The following is a 22,323-nucleotide window of genomic DNA, read 5'->3' on the forward strand; positions in this document are numbered from 1 at the left end:
ATTCGGTTTGCATTGTAAAATATCAAATAAATATGTAATTATGAATTCAAAGGAAACAGCGGTGCCTTGATTGTTCAACAGTGGGAAGTGGGAAGTTGTCGGTGCAATGAGAAGTTGCAACAAAAGAGAATAATCAAACTGTCGCGGCGCTAGTTGACAGCACAGCCGCGAACAAACAGCATGAAAGAACACAAAAGGAGAACGCAGCTGAGCTCCGAGAGACAGGAGGGAAAAATACTCCGGTACAATCTAGACACACTTCTTCATCATCAAAGTCTTCCTTAATAACAGAGGATGCATGTGCAGTATCTCCCTAAGCGAAGCAAAAGTCACTGACAAAAGGAATGACAACAAGAGAAACAACATGGTTTCAACCTGACGAGGCATTGGGGGATAATTTACTAAACAACAGTTGCTGACTTCTTACAAGGCAAACACGTACGTTATCAAATGTCCTAGACTTTAGTCGCCAACATTTGCATCGATGTGAGGTTGTTCTAACTAAAATGTGTATGTATAAGGGGAGCTGACCCGCATAAGCCAAATTGTATCTTAAAAGGCATCGTTTCAGACTGATGGGTGCTGTAACTCTGTTAGGGTTTGCTGTTCTTAAGTCTGTCTGTGGCATGGCCTCAGGGAGAGAGTGGAGGGGTCAGAGACAAAGCTCAACAGGGTCACGGCGCAGGGAGAGAGAGCAGACTGAGCGAAGTTCCGACGAACACACAACCACACCTGACATCTGGAATGAGGTGAATGAGCTGAGAGACATGGTGGTGGAGCAGAGAGAGAAGCTGAGGTACACGGAGGCCAGAGTGGCAGCAAGTGAGGGCCTTACAGTGGAGCAGAGAATCACTACGAAAGAAGTAGATGAACTGAAGACAGACAATACGGCCTTGGAGGCCAGACTGACAGCCAGTGAGGGCCTTACAGTGGAGCAGAGAATCACTACGAAAGAAGTAGAAGAACTGAAGACAGACAATACAGCCTTGGAGGCCAGACTGACAGCCAGTGAGGGCCTTACAGTGGAGCAGAGAATCACTACGAAAGAAGTAGAAGAACTGAAGACAGACAATATGGCCTTGGAGGCCAGACTGACAGCCAGTGAGAGCCAGGTGGAGGAACTGAAGACAGACAATACGGCCTTGGAGGCCAGACTGACAGCCAGTGAGAGCCAGGTGGAGGAACTGAAGACAGACAATACGGCCTTGGAGGCCAGACTGACAGCCAGTGAGAGCCAGGTGGAGGAACTGAAGAACAAGAATGCAGGTAGGCCTAATACACCTGTGTACGAATTACGACGAACAACATTTTGTTCCTCGTCTGCTTTATATGAGCATTAATGGCTTATGTTTACATAATTTCAAGCCAAGAAGCTGAACTGTCAGGAGTGGAAGCCAAAGAGACTGCCAGTGAGACAGAGTGCAGCCAGCGAGAGAACAGAACAGCGCAAATCAGCTCTAACCAGAATAGAAAGAGGAGTGGCCCCGACGCACAACTGAGCAAGAGGACAAGTACATTAAAGTGTCTAGTTTGAGAAACAGACGCCTCACAAGTCCTAAACTGGCAGCTTCATTAAATAGTACCCGCAAAACACCAGTCTCAACGGCAACAGCGAAGAGGCGACTCCGGGATGCTGGCCTTTCTCAGGACAAGAATAGACTGATGAGTTTCAGAAGAAAGTTCTTTGTTTCTGGACATTTTGAGCCTGTAATCGAACCCACAAATGCTGATGCTCCAGATACTCAACTAGTCTAAAGAAGGCCAGTTTTATTTCTTTTTTAATCAGGACAACTGTTTTCAGCTGTGCTAGCATAATTGCAATGGGTCTTCTACTGATCAATTAGCCTTTTAAAATTATAAACTTGGATTAGCTAACACAATGTGCCATTGGAACACAGGAGTGTTGGTTGCTGATAATGAGCCTCTGTACGCTTATGTAGATATTCCATTAAAAATCTGTTGTTTCCAGCTACAATAGTCATTTACAACATTAATAATGTCTACACTGTATTTCTGATCAATTTGATGTTATTTTAAATGCAAAAACAAGGACATTTCTAAGTGACCTCAAACCTTTTGAACGGTAGTGTATGCCACTGAAAGGTGTAGGCTATATGATGATACTGACAATCACATGATCATTAGTAGCTTCCTGCTCTTCACGGTGCGAGAACATTGTGAATACTCAATGCTGTAATGGTCTGAGGTGAACCTATTTCTAGAGCCCCAAATGCATGATAAAAATCAATACTACTTGGTGTTGTTCATTAACAAAGACATTGTCGACAAACCTTGGGAGTAAAACAACCTCATATTGTGTTATAATGAGGTTAGACAGTTGTTCTCAGCTCATGAGGCATTTCAAAACTGCATTATTCATAAATCAAATGGGCCTATGTCACTAACTGAAATGATCATTGAAGAGTTGTTCATATTGCAGAATGTATGCTTACATCCTATTTTCATTTAAACGTGATCATGCGGAAAGGGTATTATCAAATCAAATGTTATTCGTCACATGCTTTGTAAACAACAGTGAAATGCTTACTTACGGGCCTTCCCAACAATGCAGAGAGAGAGAGAGAACATTTATAGATAATAGAAAAGTAATAACACGTAATAATAAAAACAACAATAATAATAAATACACAGTGAGTAACGATAACCTGGCGATATACACTGTACACAGGGTACCAGTACTGGGTCGATGTGCAGGGGGTACGAGGTATTATCTGTTCTGCTGTAACAGTTCTACGAACTTCTATCACATAAAAATACATTGACAGACTTGCATATATTTCTGTCAGATTGCCCATTTTGGAGGTAGCTAGGTGTTTTGCAGTCAGCAGGTGTAAATCTACCATAAGTAGTAGAACACCATACACGCCGCTGCAATAATGCCTACATCAGACCAATTAGGATCAGGTTACATAGTGCTGAGGCGTGTGGATGGAAGGGGATCAGTTCAGGCCCAGTAGGCAGACAGACAGCGTGCTAGGGCTTACGCTAGGCTAACGCTAGGCTAACGCTAGCCTAGCCTACAGCCTCACTGATAAAAACCTCAGCCGCTCAGATACATGTAACGCTTTCAATAGCGATTAATGCCCAGTTCCTTATACACAGGGGACTGACTCTCTGTCATCTCAGCTAAAAGAAAAGCCCTGACAGAAACTGATGTGGATGGCTGGGCTTAAATGTATGAAATATTCATAAAAAAAAAAAAAAGGGTAGAAGCTCATGAATCATTTATAAAGTCTCTGCATTTGTGTTGGATTGTAGTATTTAATCCCCTTTAGGTTGGTTCAGATTGGGACTAATCGGCCCTTTCTGAGGATAAGGTTCTGACTGCGGGTTGGATGGGGACTTGTGTGCTCAACTGCCCGCACAGTCCACACTAGGGAGTGGGCAGTGGAGCAGATACAGGCCATTGATAGTGGGATGTAGTGCACTCAGTCAGTCAGCGGGGAGGGCAGAGTTGATAGCCGTGACGGTGGATTCAGCGGGGCCAGGGTTCTATCCGCTGGCTTGGGAAGCAAGCCAGGAGAGCTGGAATGGAACGGCTTAGACGGGGGCTTGGGAGAACTGGGCGGAACCCGAGAAACGACGGAGCAAAAGGTAGCGTGAAATGAGACTGGGAGAGAGCTCTCTCTCTCTTCCCCCGCCCTCTTCAGGGGATGAGGCTCACGTAACGAGGCTGTAACGAGGGGATGACGGGGTGGTAAGGAGAAAGGTGCATTGTGTACTCCAGAACCAGGCATGGAGAAGGGCACCTCAAACCTAATTCTCAGGTTCTATATATAGGACCTCTCACTTCTTATGTGGAGTGCAGTCACTGACAAGCACTTGTGTTTGTCTGGGGAAGGAGGCTCGTATGGGGGGGGGGAGAGCGCTTGAGATACTGGCATGGGTTCTGCCACCCCTGGCATGGTGGGGCCCATTGGCATAAGGCACATTGGTGTGCCAGCTGCTGATAAGGGGATTGCGTCGCACAGAGGATGAGCTGAGTGTGTAGGGGGCAGGGAACAAATAGAGTAAAATAGCAGTCTATTTTGCTTATTTCTGGAGGGTGGTGCATGAGTGAGTGTGTGTGTGTGTGTGTGTGTGTGTGTGTGTGTGTGTGTGTGTGTGTGTGTGTGTGTGTGTGTACCTGCGTAGGTGTGAGCAATGTCCATTGACAAAGAACTTCTGTTCTTATTGTCTGGCAGAGCCCCGACACGATTCCTTCCACCCTAAACCTCTCTTTTGTGTGATGTTTGTTTTGGTAGAACACCGGGAATTCTCTCTGGTGTTTGTACTTGGTTATCAAAGTGACAACATACTTTGAGGTAGGAAAACAGGAGCACGAGGCGAGCTCGTCTGTTGGGCAGCCCAACCAGGTCCTTGTAGATCAATACAGAGGTCAAACAATCGATCCCAGATTGAAGCCATTTGGTTGGTTTAAGCCTTTGATGTCTGTGGGCAGTTAGATCGCAGCACAGTCCTCTGAGAGAGCTGACTGAATCAAAGTTTAGAACGTGAAGGAATGTACTCCTAGGGATTTGAGTAGCATTAACAGGCTAGGTAAATGTATAGCCGTCAATCTTTATTCTGCCAGAACACCAAACATATAGATGGCTCCCAAAATAGGCGTTCAAATCCCAAACTGGGAAAAGGAAACACGAAATAGAACAGATAGACAGGCGCTGAGAAATGGACGTTTTGGAGCTCTGTACAGAGAAGGCATTACCTTTAGAGATGCTCAGCTAGATTTAACAGCAAATTAAATCTATACAGAAGCCACAGTCCTAGGCTGTCTTAGTGGGTGTGTAGGGCACGTGGTATGACACACGCTATCATCACATCAGAGTTGCTACCGTTCTTACCTGAGGAGTACTCTCATGCACCACACAACCACATGACTTTCTTTACCAACCAATCAACGGAGGAAAGCATTTGGAAAATCCAACATCCATGTCCCCCAATCCAATCACATAACAGAGAACATTTATGGAGAATTGGCTGTAATAAAGCAATAACGGATTACGCTCCGGTTTGTATCAACGTCATAACAACTGTCAATATGATAAAAGGGTCTCGTACTAAATGGATTTCCACTACAGCTACAGTACATTAGCTAATGGTTTATATTGATACATGTGGGTTTCAGCATCTCAGGAGCTGTGGTGATATATTCCAACTAAGAGAGGGAGTCGCTGATAAAGGTTGAATAGGCGTATAGGGAACATTTAGATTCTGTTTTCACAGTTGGCTTGTTCTTTTAGTGTGCATGAGTTGCTAGCGGCGTCGCAGAAGTCTGCAGTGCGGATGTGTGGACCCCTCTTCTCTCCTCTAGATCATTTCCTGAGCTGGGTCGGCGTGGGCAGATGAAACCCAGAGAGGAAGAGAGAGAAAGCCAACGCTATAATAATACAACATTATTTTAGGCTCTGAAAATATCTCGGCGCCTAGCGGCAGTGGCATATCAAGTGCTGAGTCGTTCCAGTCTCGGGAGTTTGTTACTCACATGAGAAGGAAGGAGAGTGAATTTAAATGAGGACACAAGAGAACGAGGTCACTGGATTTTAGGTAGCTTTGACCAACAATCAGGCTCCCTGACAATGTGATATTGAATATTAAAGTGTCCGCTATTGAATTTGTAGCGTATTTTTGTCTTAAAACGTATTTCTATTCATTTATAATAATAAATGTACCTGTAGAGGTAACACCTATACAATGTTTACACTCGACCTAGGGCCATTGCGATGGAGACCAGGCCAAAGGTCAAATGTGACGAGATTGACACTGACCTTCTGAAGGAAGAGAACGATTCTCCCAACCATTTCGGTCCTCTGCTCCTCCAGGCAGAAGAGGGTGCGTGGCGTGCGGATGAACACCTTCGTCTTGCCGTACGCCACGTCCTGCTCGAAGCCGCAGCCCTGCAACAGCTTCTTTACCGCCTCTTTTTCCGATGGGAGGTCGTGATTGGGCCACGTGAACTCCGAGATCATCTTGTACCTGAAGGGGTGGAATGGAGGCCGAGGGGAAAGGAGTCCAATATCAGTGGACATCAAAATACTTAAGCACGATCGCAAACCAGAGTGGTTCTGATTGCTCAGTGGTCAGAGCACAATGCCATTTATTGGTTTAATTCCTGCATGGGTCATAAACACGGTATACAGTGTGTTAAATGTATGTCAAAAGCATCAGCTGAATGACTAGGACTTAAATTCCTAATGGCGTTTGCTTCTTTTATGAAACCTGAACAACAGAAAAACTGCCCAGCAAAATACAGAGCGATTTGTAACTACAGGACACTGTGATAAGATATTATTTGACTGCCAAGAGAGGTCAGCAGGCCTGACAAAAAAAATCATGAGTGAGTGGGATAGTTAGAGGAGAAGTGTGCAAAATAATCACTGTTAACTATCACAACTATTACCTAATCTATACTGAAAAAAAGTATAAACTCAACATGTAAAGTGTTGGTCCCATGTTTCATAAGCTGAAATAAAAGATCCCAGAAATGTTCCAAACGCACAAAAAAAGCTTATTTCTCTCAAATTGTGTGTACAAATTTGTTGACATCCCTGTTAGTGAGTATTTCTCATTTGCCAAGATAACCCATCCACCTGACAGGTGAAGAAGCTGATTAAACAGCATGATCATTACACAGGTGCACCTTGAGGCCACAAAAAATGTGCAGTTTTGTCACAGAACACAATGCCACAGATGTCTCAAGTTGAGGGAGCGTGCAATTGGCATGCTGACTGCGGGAATGTCCACCATAGCTGAAGCCAGAGAAATGAATGTACATTTCTCTACCATAAGCCGCCTCCAAAATTGTTTTAGAGAATTTGGTAGTACGCCCAACCGGCCTCACAACCGCAGACCACTTGTAACCACGCCAGCCCAGGACCTCCACATCAGGCTTCTTCACCTGCGGGATCATCTGAGACCAGCCACCCGGACAGCTGATGAAACTGTGTATTTCTGTCTGGAATAAAGCCCTTTTGTGGGGAAAAACTAATTCTGATTGGCTGGGCCTTGCTCCTAAGTGGGTGAGGCCCTCCCAGGCCTCATGGCTGCACCCCTGCCCAGTCATTTGAAATATATAGATTAGGGCCTAATTCATTTATTTGAATTGACTTATTTCCTAATATGAACTGTAACTCAGTAAAATCGTTGAAATTGTTTCATGTTGCATTTATATTTTTGTTTAGTATAATTTGACCGAGGAAGGGCAGGGGAGTGGGAGATCGAGACAGCTGTGAATTAATTAGGGAAAGGGATTAACAGTTAAGAGAGTGTGTGTGTGTTTGTGTGTGTGTTTGTGTTTTCATCATTTGGAGCTTGTGTGTGACAGTGCAGTTTGGACCAATTCCTAATTAAACATTTGGTCAGTCTTGACTGCCAAGAGTCCAAAATAAATCCTAGAAAAATCCTCATTTTGCACACAATATAAACCTGTTTCTGTTTCCCAGATAACACACTTTTAGAGAAAAGTGTCTGAATTTATTATGCAACATCTCATCTGATGTAAGAGACTTGCTGCCACCTCAGTGACATCACTGCTGTCGCTTAGCGCCCGCTCTAGCTCTGGAACAGAGACGCAAGGTGATGTGATGATGCAAAGCCCACCCTCCTCTCTCCTCTGCACAGATCTCTATGACCTAGTCCAGTACTGACTGGATTCTGCTTGATCAAACTCAAGCCCAGGCCTGGTTAATTCACGAGTTGGTGTTAGTAGGAGAACTGTTGTACACAAAATAATATCATAGCATCATGGTAGAGAAACATGGTTGGGAATGTTCAGTCTATACTGGTGAATGGATTGAAAACAGAGGCAGGAAGAAGGGAGGGTCACAGAGCTTGTTTTCCCCACTGAATTGCAGTGCGTCGACTGAATTCGATGAAAAGGAAATTCATTAAATAAATCCACTCTGTTACAAGGCTGTTCCTAGTCAAGGACACAGGAACATTGTGTTGGTGGGGAAGTATCAAATCAATTGTCTGGGACATTGGCTAAACAACACCTTAATATCGGACAGCAGGAAGTAACAAGATAAGGATGAGGTAGGTAGGGAGGATGACGTTGCCCCTAGCCAATGATCTTATGCAGGGGTGGGCATCTTGTTCCAGCCCAGTTATAACATGGATGTAAGAACATCTTGCAATGAAATCACACATATTATCATGTCTTTTTTAGCACTATGAAAATGTTGCTCTCACAGTAAGACTGCTGATCTAGGATCAGGATCACAACTTTTAGATCATAATGAATAAGATTACATGGACAGGAGAGACTTGATCGTAAAATCAGTACAACTCTGAGAAGCTTTTTGAATACAGCCCTGATTCTACTTCTACCTGGGAGATGGGGCTCATACCTCTGGAGGAAGCGGGGGTACTCCTGGCGGTTGGCGAATCCGGCGCGGCGCACACGGACGTTCTCCAGTAGGCCTAGGTACTCGACCTGGTGGCGACAACGCTCGTGCTCGAACAGCAGGGGCGACTTGACGTCGTTGGGCTTGATGCAGCGCACGTAGTACGGCTCCTACACACACACGCCACAGTAAGGTAACACATCATTGGCTACTATGGGGTTCGTCAGAAAGTGGCACTGAACACTGACAACAAGTCAATAGTCTGACATGGCTTTACCCACTGGTCTCCTATCTATTATCTACACTGTTGTGGAAGAACGGGAAACGGGAAAGCTAATTCGTGTAGGAAAGCCAACATGTTTTTTCACCTATCCTGTGAGTTCACATTTGTGTAATTTTGGAGGAGAGGAGCTGAGGAAAGAAAACCCCTTTAGACGTTGAAATACACACACACACACCAGCCAAGTCAGTAGTACAAACAAAAATTGGAAGTTGTTGGCCAATGAAATAGTTGCCCGGCGGTGGCCGCGCCCCTCACCTTGCAAGCAAGGTTCTCCACCAGTGCGATCATGGAGTTCTTAAAGAGGGTAGCGGCCGTTAGGGGTCGTTTGGTGACCTCAGTGATCTTCAGCTTGCCCTCCGGCCACATCACTTTCAGCACTGGGTTGGAACTACGGAATGAGAGGAACAGAGATTCAGCTTCAGAGATTCAGAACAGAGATTCAGCTAACCACGGTTTGTGGTCATCAGCTTTCCTTTAGCTCGAAAAGCTATCGGCAGTTTTGTACAACGCGACTCAGACCTGAACATACCGGACCTTTTTTTCTCTCCATATCCCCGAATTTCTACCACAAGCGCTGGACATTTACATCTGGATATCGCAGCTAGCTAGCTGCTATCCGTGTGACTATTGGCTTACGTCGATACTGGAGCAAACATCAATTACTCCAGAGCTAGCCAGCTGAAGAGTTCCATCAGCCACTCCTGGGCTACAATCACCTATCCGGACCCGTTTTACTGCCGATGCAGAGCCCCACAGGGCCTTCACAACTGGACTACCGACGTTATCTGCCCGAGGGAGTTATCCAACTGGCCCCTCCGTCGTGACGTTACCTGAACGCCCATCTGCGGCCCGCTAATCGTTAGCTGTCTTATCGGCTGCTATCTGAATAGGTCTATCGGACAATTTTTTCTTGAGTCACTATAACTACATCTATTTTGCCAATTGGATTGATCCCCTCTACCACACGGTACCCCGCTAATCTACTGACGGAAACGCACGAGGTGGCTAAAAACAGACCTCCCTCCTATGCCAGCTTGCTACCGATGGCCCGGCTAACCTCACTTCTCACTGGACCCTTATGATCACTAGACTAAGCATGCCTCTCCTTAATGTCAATATGCCTTGTCCATTGCTGTTCTGGTTAGTGTTTATTGGCTTATTTCACTGTAGAGCCTCTAGCCCTGCTCATTATACCTTATCCAACCTTTCAGTTCCACCACCCACACATGCGATGACATCACCTGGTTTCAATGATGTTTCTAGAGACAATATCTCTCTCATCATCACTCAATACCTAGGTTTACCTCCACTGTATTCACATTCTACCAAACCTTTATCTGTACATTATACCTTGAAGCTATTTTATCGCCCCCAGAAGTCTCCTTTTACTCTGTTCCGGACATTCTAGACGACCAATTCTCATAGCTTTTAGCCGTACCCTTATCCTACTCCTCCTCTGTTCCTCTGGTGATGTAGAGGTTAATCCAGGCCCTGCAGTGCCTAGCTCCACTCCTATTCCCCAGGGGCTCTCTTTTGATGACTTCTGTAACAGTAATAGCCTTGGTTTCATGCATGTTAACATTAGAAGCCTCTTCCCTAAGTTTTTTTTATTCACTGCTTTAGCACACTTTGCCAACCCCTTACTACAACATTTTCAGACAAGATAGAACGGCCAAAGGGGGCAGTGTTGCAATCTACTGCAAAGATAGCCTGCAGAGTTATGTCCTACTTTCCAGGTCTGTACCCAAACAATTTGAACTTCTACTCTTAAAAATCCACCTCTCTAAAAACAAGTCTCTCACCGTTGCCGCCTGCTATAGACCACCCTCTGCCCCCAGCTGTGGTCTGGACACCATATGTGAACTGATTGCCCCCCATCTATCTTCAGAGCTCGTGCTGCTAGGTGACCTAAACTGGGACATGCTTAACACCCCAGCCATCCTACAATCTAAGCTTGATGCCCTCAATCTCACAAAATTATCAATGAACCTACCAGGTACCACCCCAAAGCCGTAAACATGGTCACCCTCATAGATATCATCCTAACCAACCTGCCCTCTAAATACACATCTGCTGTTTTCAACCAAGATCTCAGCGATCACTGCCTCATTGCCTGCATCCGTAATGGGTCAGCGGTCAAACGACCTCCACTCATCACTATCAAACGCTCCCCGAAACACTTCAGCGAGCAGGCCTTTCTAATCGACCTGGCCGGGGTATTCTGGAAGGACATTGATCTCATCCCGTCAGTAGAGGATGTCTGTTTTTTAATTTTTTAAATGCCTTCCTCACCATCTTAAATAAGCAGACCCCAATCAAGAAATTTAGAACCAGAAACAGATATAGCCCTTGGTTCTCTCCAGACCTGACTCCCCTTAACCAACACAAAAACATCCTATGGCGTTCTGCATTAGCATCGAACCGCCCCCGTGATATGCAACTTTTCAGGGAAGCTAGAAACCAATATACATACACAGGCAGTTAGAAAAGCCAAGGCTAGCTTTTTCAAGCAGAAATTTGCTTCCTGCAACACAAACTCCAAAAAGTTCTGGGACACTGTAAAATCCATGGAGAATAAGAACACCTCCTCCCAGCTGCCCACTGCACTGAGGATAGGAAACACTGTCACCACCGATAAATCCACTATAATTGAGAATTTCAATAAGCATTTTTCTACGGCTGGCCATACTTTCCACCTGGCTACCCCTACCCCGGTCAACAGCACTGCTCCCCCCACAGCAACTCGCCCAAGCTTTCCCCATTTCTCCTTCTCCCAAATCCAGTTAGCTGATGTTCTGAAAGAGCTGAAAAATCTGGACCCCTACAAATCAGCCGGGCTAGACAATCTAGACCCTTTCTTTCTAAAATTATCTGCCGAAATTGTTGCTACCCCTATTACTAGCCTGTTCAACCTCTCTTTTATGTCGTCTGAGATTCTCAAAGATTGGAAAGCAGCTGCGGTCATCCCCCTCTTCAAAGGGGGGGACACTCTTGACCCAAACTGCTACAGACCTATTTCTATCCTACCCTGCCTTTCTAAGGTCTTCGAAAGCCAAGTCAACAAACAGATTACTGACCATTTCGAATCCCACCATACCTTCTCCGCTATGCAATCTGGTTTCAGAGCTGGTCATGGGTGCACCTCAGCCACGCTCAAGGTCCTAAACGATATCTTAACCGACATCGATAAGAAACAATACTGTGCAGCCGTATTCATTGACATGGCCAAGGCTTTCAACTCTGTCAATCACCACATCCTCATCGGCAGACTCGATAGCCTTGGTTTCTCAAATGATTGCCTCGCCTGGTTCATCAACTACTTCTTTGATAGAGTTCAGTGTGTCAAATCGGAGGGCCTGTTGTCCGGGCCTCTGGTAATCTCTATGGGGGTGCCACAGGGTTCAATTCTTGGACCGACTCTCTTCTCTGTATACAGCAATGATGTCGCTCTTGCTGCTTGGTGAGTCTCTGATCCACCTCTACACAGATGACACCATTCTGTATACTTCTGGCCCTTCTTTGGACACTGTGTTAACAACCCTCCAGACGAGCTTCAATGCCATACAACTCTCCTTCCGTGGCCTCCAATTGCTCTTAAATACAAGTAAAACTAAATGCATGCTCTTCAACCGATCGCTGCCTGCACCTGCCCGCCCGTCCAACATCACTACTCTGGACGGTTCTGACTTAGAATATGTGGACAACTACAAATACCTAGGTGTCTGGTTAGACTGTAAACTCTCCTTCCAGACTCACATCAAACATTTCCAATCCAAAGTTAAATCTAGAATTGGCTTCCTATTTTGCAACAAAGCATCCTTCACTCATGCTGCCAAACATACCCTTGTAAAACTGACCATCCTACCAATCCTTGACTTCGGCGATGTCATTTACAAAATAGCCTCCAATTCCCTACTCAACAAATTGGATGCAGTCTATCACAGTGCCATCCGTTTTGTCACCAAAGCCCCATATACTACCCACCACTGCTACCTGTATGCTCTCGTTGGCTGGCCCTCGCTTCATACTCGTCGCCAAACTCACTGGCTCCAGGTCATCTACAAGACCCTGCATGGTAATGTCCCCCCTTATCTCAGCTCGCTGGTCACCATAGCAGCACCCACCTGTAGCACGCGCTCCAGCAGATATATCTCTCTGGTCACCCCCAAAACCAATTCTTCCTTTGGCCGCCTCTCCTTCCAGTTCTCTGCTGCCAATGACTGGAAAGAACTACAAAAATCTCTGAAACTGGAAACACTTATCTCCCTCACTAGCTTTAAGCACCAGCTGTCAGAGCAGCTCACAGATTACTGCACCTGTACATAGCCCATCTATAATTTAGCCCAAACAAATACCTCTCCCCCTACTGAATTTATTTATTTATTTTGCTCCTTTGCACCCCATTATTTCTATCTCTACTTTGCACATTATTCCACTGCAAATCTACCATTCCAATGTTTTACTTGCTATATTGTATTTACTTTGCCACCATGGTCTTTGTTTTGCCTTTACCTCCCTTATCTCAACTCATTTGCTCACATTGTATATAGACTTATTTTTCTACTGTATTATTGACTGTATGTTTGTTTTTACTCCATGTGTAACTCTGTGTTGTTGTATGTGCCGAACTGCTTTGCTTTATCTTGGCCAGGTTGCAATTGTAAATGAGAACTTGTTCTCAACTTGCCTACCTGGTTAAATAAAGGTGAAATAAAATAAATAAATCAAAAGATAGAGAACGAGAGGAAAAGAGACAGGAGAAGATTGTTTATCAGTTCACCATTGTAGGTGCTGTTGTTCTGTTAATTGAAGGCTACTGAGGTGTCATGTGAGGGGAATAGGAGGAGAGGAGAGGGAAAAGCAGGTGTGTGTTGAGTCTCACCTGTTGTACAGTAGCCTTTTGAAGTCCTGGAAGAGAGTGTCCTTGTTCTTGTCGATGAAGCCAACCACAGAGTACCTGTGTAAATACAAAAGTACACACACACACACACACACACACACACACACACACACACACACACACACACACACACACACACACACACACACACACACACACACACACACACACACACACACACACACACACACACACACACACACACACAAACCTCTTGATCATCTTTTTCTGACACTAAGACCGTCTTAAAACTTGCATCACCGAAGACGGTGCTTACAAATGACAACAGCGTCTCCTAAACCCTACTCAGAAACGATTAAAATGGATGAATCACAGAAGAATTAGAGAACAAATCCTCTGTTTCCAGTCTGAGACAGTGGAAGAGTAGGAGCCATCTGTGTTACTCAGTAAGACCCAGGGGAAACTGGCCCATTACACCCCTTACTCTACAGTATCAGCCTGCATCTCAAATAGCACCCTATTCCCTATATAGTGCACTCCTTTTGGCCAGAACCCATTGACCAGAGACCTACAGTATGGGCCCTGGTCAAAGGTAGTGCACTATCTAGGGAATAGGGTGCCATTTGGGATGCAAAGAGTCTGAAGTTTGAGTGCTCCCTGAACCAATTAGGCTACGCTGCAGGAGGCAGAGTCCATGGTTATTATAATGGTCTCATCTTTAAAGCCATATAATATGTTAACTATGGGGAGTTAGCTAGAGCTGCTGGGCTGGACAGGCAAGCAGGCACTGAGGATGGTTGGCACACTGTAGCATACAAAGCTTGTGATTTGGTTGATAGTGTTGGATGATCTCACGCTGTTGTTCTGATTAGGGTATTAAGAGAACATAGTGAAGTGCAATGAACTCCCTACTGCCGCCACAGTGACTTTTAGCCGAGAGTGGTTCCATACAGTACACCACCGCAGCGGTTACTTACACGACATTCCCTGCATAGTGCCGGACACGGAAATCTCTGTCAAACTCCAAACTCTTGTCTGTCGGGGAGAGCTGAGGATGGAGAGAGATAAATAAAGAGAGAGAGACAGAGAAAGAGAGAGAGGGAGAAAGAAAGAGAAATTGAGTAACACAACCCGGGGGAAGTGGGGACATGTAACCTAATAGCTCCCATGCAGAGGAGCTAAAAAGATGGGGCAATATACTCTGTAATATCAAGGATACCTGTTTTCATATGTGCTATGCTCAGTATTTCCTTACGGGAAAGTTGCTTCCCCAGATATAACATAGTGTACACCATTAGAGAGCGACAGAAGCAGCATCCCCAGATGAGAGAGAGAGGAAATCTGTGCACATGAAATATGAATGAGCTGTGTGTGGTGCCGCAGGAACTCATGTGGATGACTGTATGTAGGCCAGTGGTGCCGCAGGAACTCATGTGGATGGCTGTATGTAGGCCAGTGGTGCCGCAGGAACTCATGTGGATGGCTGTATGTAGGCCAGTGGTGCCGCAGGAACTCATGTGGAATGGCTGTATGTAGGCCAGTGGTGCTACAGGAACTCATGTGGATGGTTGTATGTAGGCCAGTGGTGCTGCAGGAACTCATGTGGATGGTTGTATGTAGGCCAGTGGTGCTACAGGAACATGTGGATGGCTGTATGTAGGCCAGTGGTGCTACAGGAACTCATGTGGATGGCTATATGTAGGCCAGTGGTGCTGCAAGAACTCATGTGGATGGCTGTATGTAGGCCAGTGGTGCTGCAGGAACTCATGTGGATGGCTGTATGTAGGCCAGTGGTGCTACAGGAACATGTGGATGGCTGTATGTAGGCCAGTGGTGCTACAGGAACTCATGTGGATGGCTATATGTAGGCCAGTGGTGCCGCAGGAACTCATGTGGATGGCTGTATGTAGGCCAGTGGTGCCGCAGGAACTCATGTGGAATGGCTGTATGTAGGCCAGTGGTGCTACAGGAACTCATGTGGATGGTTGTATGTAGGCCAGTGGTGCTGCAGGAACTCATGTGGATGGCTGTATGTAGGCCAGTGGTGCTACAGGAACATGTGGATGGCTGTATGTAGGCCAGTGGTGCTACAGGAACTCATGTGGATGGCTATATGTAGGCCAGTGGTGCTGCAAGAACTCATGTGGATGGCTGTATGTAGGCCAGTGGTGCTGCAGGAACTCATGTGGGTGGCTGTTTGTAGGCCAGTGGTGCTACAGGAACTCATGTGGATGGCTGTTTGTAGGCCAGTGGTGCTACAGGAACTCATGTGGGTGGCTGTTTGTAGGCCAGTGGTGCTACAGGAACTCATGTGGATGGCTGTTTGTAGGCCAGTGGTGGAGTGCAGTGAGGAGAGAAACGTAGTGTGACAGGAAAGGCAGAGAGGTCTGCCGCAGTCCTCTGCAAACTCTGTAATGAGCCTGTGTGTGTATACCTGACTGTATGTGTGTGTATACCTGACTGTATGTGTGTGTGTATACCTGACTGTATGTGTGTGTGTATACCTGACTGTATGTGTGTGCGTACCTGTTTGTGTCTATATATACATCCATCCATCCATGTTTGTACATCTGTGTGTTGATGTGTGTGACTGCATCAGTGGTATATTGGTGTGCTACTGTAGAGTAGCTAGTGTGTCTGGTGACAGGGAGAGGACGCCCTAGGCAGCCCTGTGGCATGGTGGGAGTAGCATTATACAGTGGGTTTCATAAGTATTCACCCCCCTTGGATTTCTTCACATTTGTATTGTGTTACATGGTGGGATTAAAATGGATTTCATTGTCATTTTTTATCAACGATCTACACAAAATACTCTGATATGTTTTGTATTGAAAAATAAAACACTAATATATCTTGAATAGATAAGTGTTTAACACCCTGAGTCAATACATATTAGGAACAGCTTTGGCAGCAATTAAGAGCTGGGAGTCTTCTTGGGTGAGTCTCTAAGATTTGCACACCTGGATTGTGAAATATATTTCCATTATTATTATTTTCAAAAGTCTTCAAGCTCTGTCAAAGTGTTGGGGATCATAGCCAAACAGCCATTTTCATGTCTTGCCATAGATTTTCAAGCAGATTTAATTCAAAACGGTAACTTGGCCACTCAGGAACATTCACTGTCTTCTTAGTAAGCAACTAGTGTAGATTTGGCTTTTTGTTGGAGGTTATTGTCCTGCTGAAAGGTGATTTCCTCTCCCTCTCCTGTTTCTATGTTGTGTCTGGGTGGTTTAATACATCATCCACAGCATAACTATTAACGTGACCATGCTTAAAAGAGATATTCAATGTCTGATTTGTTATTGCTACCCATCTACAAATCACTGCCCTTCTTCATGAGGCTTTTGAAAAGCTCCCTGGTGTTTGTAGTTTAATCTGTGATTGAATTCAATACTTGACTGAGGGACCTTATATATGTTGTATGTATGGAGGACAGAGGAAGTGGTGGTCATTCAAAAATAATATCAACCCCTATGTAACATATTATCTCACACAGAGAGAGAGAGAGTGTGCCTGAGTCATCAAGCGCAGAGAGAATAGAGAGCCTGAGACAGGGAGAGAAAGGCATCTAGTCCCATTAAAACAGAAGGCAGAAATGATTTGCACACAGCAATAGATTAGAGAACCTCCAATAAGCCATTGGGACAGACACTGCTATATAAAACAGGGACAGCCAGGACGTTTGGAGGAGCAGAGAGAGAAGAGAGCCTGAGTGCCTGAGTCATCAAACAGAGAGAGAATAGAGAGCCTGAGTTATCGAGAGGAGAGAGAATAGAGAGCCTGAGTCATCGAGCAGAGAGAGAATAGAGAGCCTGAGTTATCGAGAGGAGAGAGAATAGAGAGCCTGAGTGCCTGAGTCATTGAACAGAGAGAGAATAGAGAGCCTGAGTGCCTGAGTCATCGAACAGAGAGAGAATAGAGAGCCTGAGTCATCGAGCGGAGAGAGAATATAGAGCCTGAGTCATCGAGCGGAGAGAGAATAAAGAGCCTGAGTCATCAAGCGTAGAGAGAATAGAGAGCCTGAGTGCCTGAGTCATTGAGCAGAGAGAGAATAAAGAGCCTGAGTGCCTGAATCATCAAGCGGAGAGAGAACAGAGCCTGAGTCACCGAGCAGAGAGAGAATATAGAGCCTGAGTCATCGAGCGGAGAGAGAATAAAGAGCCTGAGTCATCAAGCGTAGAGAGAATAGAGAGCCTGAGTGCCTGAGTCATTGAGCAGAGAGAGAATAAAGAGCCTGAGTGCCTGAATCATCAAGCGGAGAGAGAACAGAGCCTGAGTCACCGAGCAGAGAGAGAAGAGAGAGCCTGAGTCATCGAGGGGAGAGAGAATAAAGAGCCTGAGTCATCGAGCGGAGAGAGAATAGAGAGCCTGAGTCATCGAGCAGAGAGAGAATAGAGAGCCTGAGTGCCTGTGTCAATGAGCAGAGAGAGAATAGAGAGCCTTAGTCATCGAGCGGAGAGAGAACAAAGAGCCTGAGTGCCTGAGTCATCGAACAGAGAGAGAATAAAGAGCCTTATTCTCTCGCCGCTCGATGACTAGAGAGCCTGAGTGCCTGTCATCGAACAGAGAGAGAATATAGAGCCTGAGTGATTGAGTGGAGAGAGAATAGAAAGCCTGAGTCATCGAGCGGAGAGAGAATAGAGAGCCTGAGTTATCGAGAGGAGAGAGAATAGAGAGCCTGAGTGCCTGAGTCATTGAACAGAGAGAGAATAGAGAGCCTGAGTGCCTGAGTCATCGAACAGAGAGAGAATAGAGAGCCTGAGTCATCGAGCGGAGAGAGAATATAGAGCCTGAGTCATCGAGCGGAGAGAGAATAAAGAGCCTGAGTCATCAAGCGTAGAGAGAATAGAGAGCCTGAGTGCCTGAGTCATTGAGCAGAGAGAGAATAAAGAGCCTGAGTGCCTGAATCATCAAGCGGAGAGAGAACAGAGCCTGAGTCACCGAGCAGAGAGAGAATATAGAGCCTGAGTCATCGAGCGGAGAGAGAATAAAGAGCCTGAGTCATCAAGCGTAGAGAGAATAGAGAGCCTGAGTGCCTGAGTCATTGAGCAGAGAGAGAATAAAGAGCCTGAGTGCCTGAATCATCAAGCGGAGAGAGAACAGAGCCTGAGTCACCGAGCAGAGAGAGAAGAGAGAGCCTGAGTCATCGAGGGGAGAGAGAATAAAGAGCCTGAGTCATCGAGCGGAGAGAGAATAGAGAGCCTGAGTCATCGAGCAGAGAGAGAATAGAGAGCCTGAGTGCCTGTGTCAATGAGCAGAGAGAGAATAGAGAGCCTTAGTCATCGAGCGGAGAGAGAACAAAGAGCCTGAGTGCCTGAGTCATCGAACAGAGAGAGAATAAAGAGCCTTATTCTCTCGCCGCTCGATGACTAGAGAGCCTGAGTGCCTGTCATCGAACAGAGAGAGAATATAGAGCCTGAGTGATTGAGTGGAGAGAGAATAGAAAGCCTGAGTCATCGAGCGGAGAGAGAATAGAGAGCCTGAGTGCCTGAGTCATCGAGCAGAAAGAGAATAGAGAGCCTGAGTCATCGAGCGGAGAGAGAACAGAGAGCCGGAGTCATCAAGCAGAGAGAGAACAGAGAGCCTGAGTCATCGAGCGGAGAGAGAATAGAGAGCCTGAGTCATCGAGCGGAGAGAGAATAGAGAGCCTGAGTCATCGAGCGGAGAGAGAATAGAGAGCCTGAGTCATCGAGCGGAGAGAGAATAGAGAGCCAGAGTGCCTGAGTCATCGAGCGCAGAGAAAATAAAGTGCCTGAGTCATCGAGTGGAGAGAGAATAGAGAACCTGAGTCATCGAGCGTAGAGAGAATAAAGAGCCTGAGTCATCAAGCGTAGAGAGAATAAAGAGCCTGAGTCATCAAGCGTAGAGAGAATAGAGAGCCTGAGTCATCGAGCGTAGAGAGAATAAAGAGCCTGAGTCATCGAGCGTAGAGAGAATAAAGAGCCTGAGTCATCAAGCGTAGAGAGAATAGAGAGCCTGAGTCATCGAGCATAGAGAGAATAGAGAGCCTGAGTGCCTGAGTCATCGAGCAGAAAGAGAATAGAGAGCCTGAGTCATCGAGCGGAGAGAGAACAGAGAGCCGGAGTCATCAAGCAGAGAGAGAACAGAGAGCCTGAGTCATCGAGCGGAGAGAGAATAGAGAGCCTGAGTCATCGAGCGGAGAGAGAATAGAGAGCCTGAGTCATCGAGCGGAGAGAGAATAGAGAGCCTGAGTCATCGAGCGGAGAGAGAATAAAGAGCCTGAGTCATCGAGCGTAGAGAGAATAAAGAGCCTGAGTCATCAAGCGTAGAGAGAATAGAGAGCCTGAGTCATCGAGCATAGAGAGAATAGAGAGCCTGAGTCAACAAGAGGAGAGAGAATAGAGAGCCAGAGTGCCTGAGTCATCGAGCGCAGAGAAAATAAAGTGCCTGAGTCATCGAGTGGAGAGAGAATAGAGAACCTGAGTCATCGAGCGTAGAGAGAATAAAGAGCCTGAGTCATCAAGCGTAGAGAGAATAAAGAGCCTGAGTCATCAAGCGTAGAGAGAATAGAGAGCCTGAGTCATCGAGCGTAGAGAGAATAAAGAGCCTGAGTCATCGAGCGTAGAGAGAATAAAGAGCCTGAGTCATCAAGCGTAGAGAGAATAGAGAGCCTGAGTCATCGAGCATAGAGAGAATAGAGAGCCTGAGTCAACAAGAGGAGAGAGAATAGAGAGCCCGAGTACCTGAATCATCGAGCAGAGAGAGAATAGAGAACCTGAGTCATCGAGCAGAGAGAAAATAAAGTGCCTGAGTCATCGAGCAGAGAGAAAATAAAGAGCCTGAGTGCCTGAGTCATCGAACAGAGAGAGAATAGAGAGCCTGAGTGCCTGTGTCAATGAGCAGAGAGAGAATAGAGAGCCTTAGTCATCGAGCGGAGAGAGAACAAAGAGCCTGAGTGCCTGAGTCATCGAGCAGAGAGAGAATAGAGAGCCTGAGTGCCTGTGTCAATGAGCAGAGAGAGAATAGAGAGCCTTAGTCATCGAACAGAGAGAGAATAAAGAGCCTTATTCTCTCGCCGCTCGATGACTAGAGAGCCTGAGTAATCGAGCGGAGAGAAAATAGAGAGCCTGAGTCATCGAGCGGAGAGACAATAGAGCCTGAGTGCCTGAGTCATCGAGCAGAGAGAGAATAGAGAGCCTGAGTGCCTGTCATCGAACAGAGAGAGAATATAGAGCCTGAGTGATTGAGTGGAGAGAGAATAGAAAGCCTGAGTCATCGAGCGGAGAGAGAATAGAGAGCCTGAGTGCCTGAGTCATCGAGCAGAAAGAGAATAGAGAGCCTGAGTCATCGAGCGGAGAGAGAATAGAGAGCCGGAGTCATCAAGCAGAGAGAGAACAGAGAGCCTGAGTCATCGAGCGGAGAGAGAATAGAGAGCCTGAGTCATCGAGCGGAGAGAGAATAGAGAGCCTGAGTGCCTGAGTCATCGAGAACAGAGAGAATAGAGAGCCTGAGACATCGAGCGAAGAGAGAATAGAGAGACTGAGTCATCTATCGGAGAGACAATAGAGCCTGAGTGCCTGAGTCATTGAGCAGAGAGAGAATAGGGAGCCTGAGTGCCTGAGTCATCGAGCAGAGAGAGAATAGAGAGCCTGAGTCATCGAACGGAGAGAGAATAGAGAGCCTGAGTGCCTGAGGCATCGAGCAGAGAGAGAATAGAGAACCTTAGTCATCGAGCGGAGAGAGAACAGAGAGTCTGAGTGATCGAGCGGAGAGAGAATAGAGAGCCTGAGTGCCTGAGTCATCGAGGGGAGAGAGAATAGAGAGCCTGAGTGCCTGAGTCATCGAGGGGAGAGAGAATAGAGAGCCTGAGTGCCTGAGTCATCGAGCGGAGAGAGAATAGAGATCCTGAGTCATCGAGCAGATAGAGAATAGAGAGCCTGAGTGCCTTAGTCATCGAGCGGCGAAAGAATAGAGATCCTGAGTCATCGAGTAGAGAGAGAATAAAGAGCCTGAGTTATCAAGCAGAGAGAGTATAGAGAGCCTGAGTCATCGAGCGGAGAGCTCACACACACCAAAGGAAGAAGAGAAAGTCCCTGTAGATGGGAGTGAGGATGTTGTTAACGAGAGAACAACTCACAGGCAGCAAACTGTGGAGGAAAGTATACACATCTCTGTGTGACCGCATTCAAGTTCCTATTCAAAGCATTGAAAATGTAACATGTTTTCCATAGCAGAAATACTTCAGTGGAGCTGTGATAGGGAATTGATCCATGAAGGGCCCCGTGCTCTTTACAGGCCAGTACCGCCAGCCAGCCAACCTGGCAGCTGGACATACAGCCATCTAGCCAGACAGACAGACGGAGGCTGCTGGAAGCCACCTTGTCCTCATCTATCACAATAAGTCCCCCTCCACGCACACTGCCAGCTATACTATTACCACCTCTCTCTCTCTCGCTCTCTCTCTCTCTCTCTCTTTCTCTTTCTCTGTGTCTGTCACTCTTTATCCAGCCTAACGCCTACTGTATATCAGATGAGAAAGAGGGGGGGATGCCGTGCAAGGGAGATACAACAGAAGGTTTCGAGAGAGGTAGAAAATAAAGAGAGAGGGGGACAAAACAATGGAAAGTAAAGGGGGTGAGAAAAGGACAGAGATACGCGAGGTGGAACAAAGAGGGTATGAGGGGAGACAGAGCGAGAAAGAAATAAGCCTGAAGCGAGAGGGGATACAGCAGAACACCTTCGACTGGAACAGAAAGGAGAGAGAAGACGGAGGTAGTGTTATGGGCAGGGGGGGGATATTGGGTTCTTCACAGGTAGATATAGGACACATAGAACATATAACACATCAGGTGGAT

At 46.3% G+C, this 22,323-nt stretch overlaps 1 protein-coding gene across 2 annotated transcripts in view; it reads right to left on the reverse strand.

Moving 5' to 3' along the window:
- Window positions 1-22,323, reverse strand: part of LOC139368059 (unconventional myosin-Id-like) — a 119,126-nt gene that overhangs the window by 38,852 nt on the left and 57,951 nt on the right. For both annotated transcript variants that reach the window (XM_071106595.1, XM_071106596.1), the window contains exons 12-16: window positions 14,485-14,555; window positions 13,529-13,603; window positions 8,902-9,034; window positions 8,367-8,533; window positions 5,787-5,994 (exon numbers count right to left, since the gene is read on the reverse strand). In XM_071106595.1, the coding sequence (XP_070962696.1) occupies window positions 5,787-5,994; window positions 8,367-8,533; window positions 8,902-9,034; window positions 13,529-13,603; window positions 14,485-14,555 (654 nt within the window). The remainder of the gene's footprint in view (window positions 1-5,786; window positions 5,995-8,366; window positions 8,534-8,901; window positions 9,035-13,528; window positions 13,604-14,484; window positions 14,556-22,323) is intronic.

This window comes from Oncorhynchus clarkii, chromosome 16, assembly GCF_045791955.1.
Source record: "Oncorhynchus clarkii lewisi isolate Uvic-CL-2024 chromosome 16, UVic_Ocla_1.0, whole genome shotgun sequence".
Taxonomy (NCBI): Eukaryota; Metazoa; Chordata; class Actinopteri; order Salmoniformes; family Salmonidae; genus Oncorhynchus; species Oncorhynchus clarkii.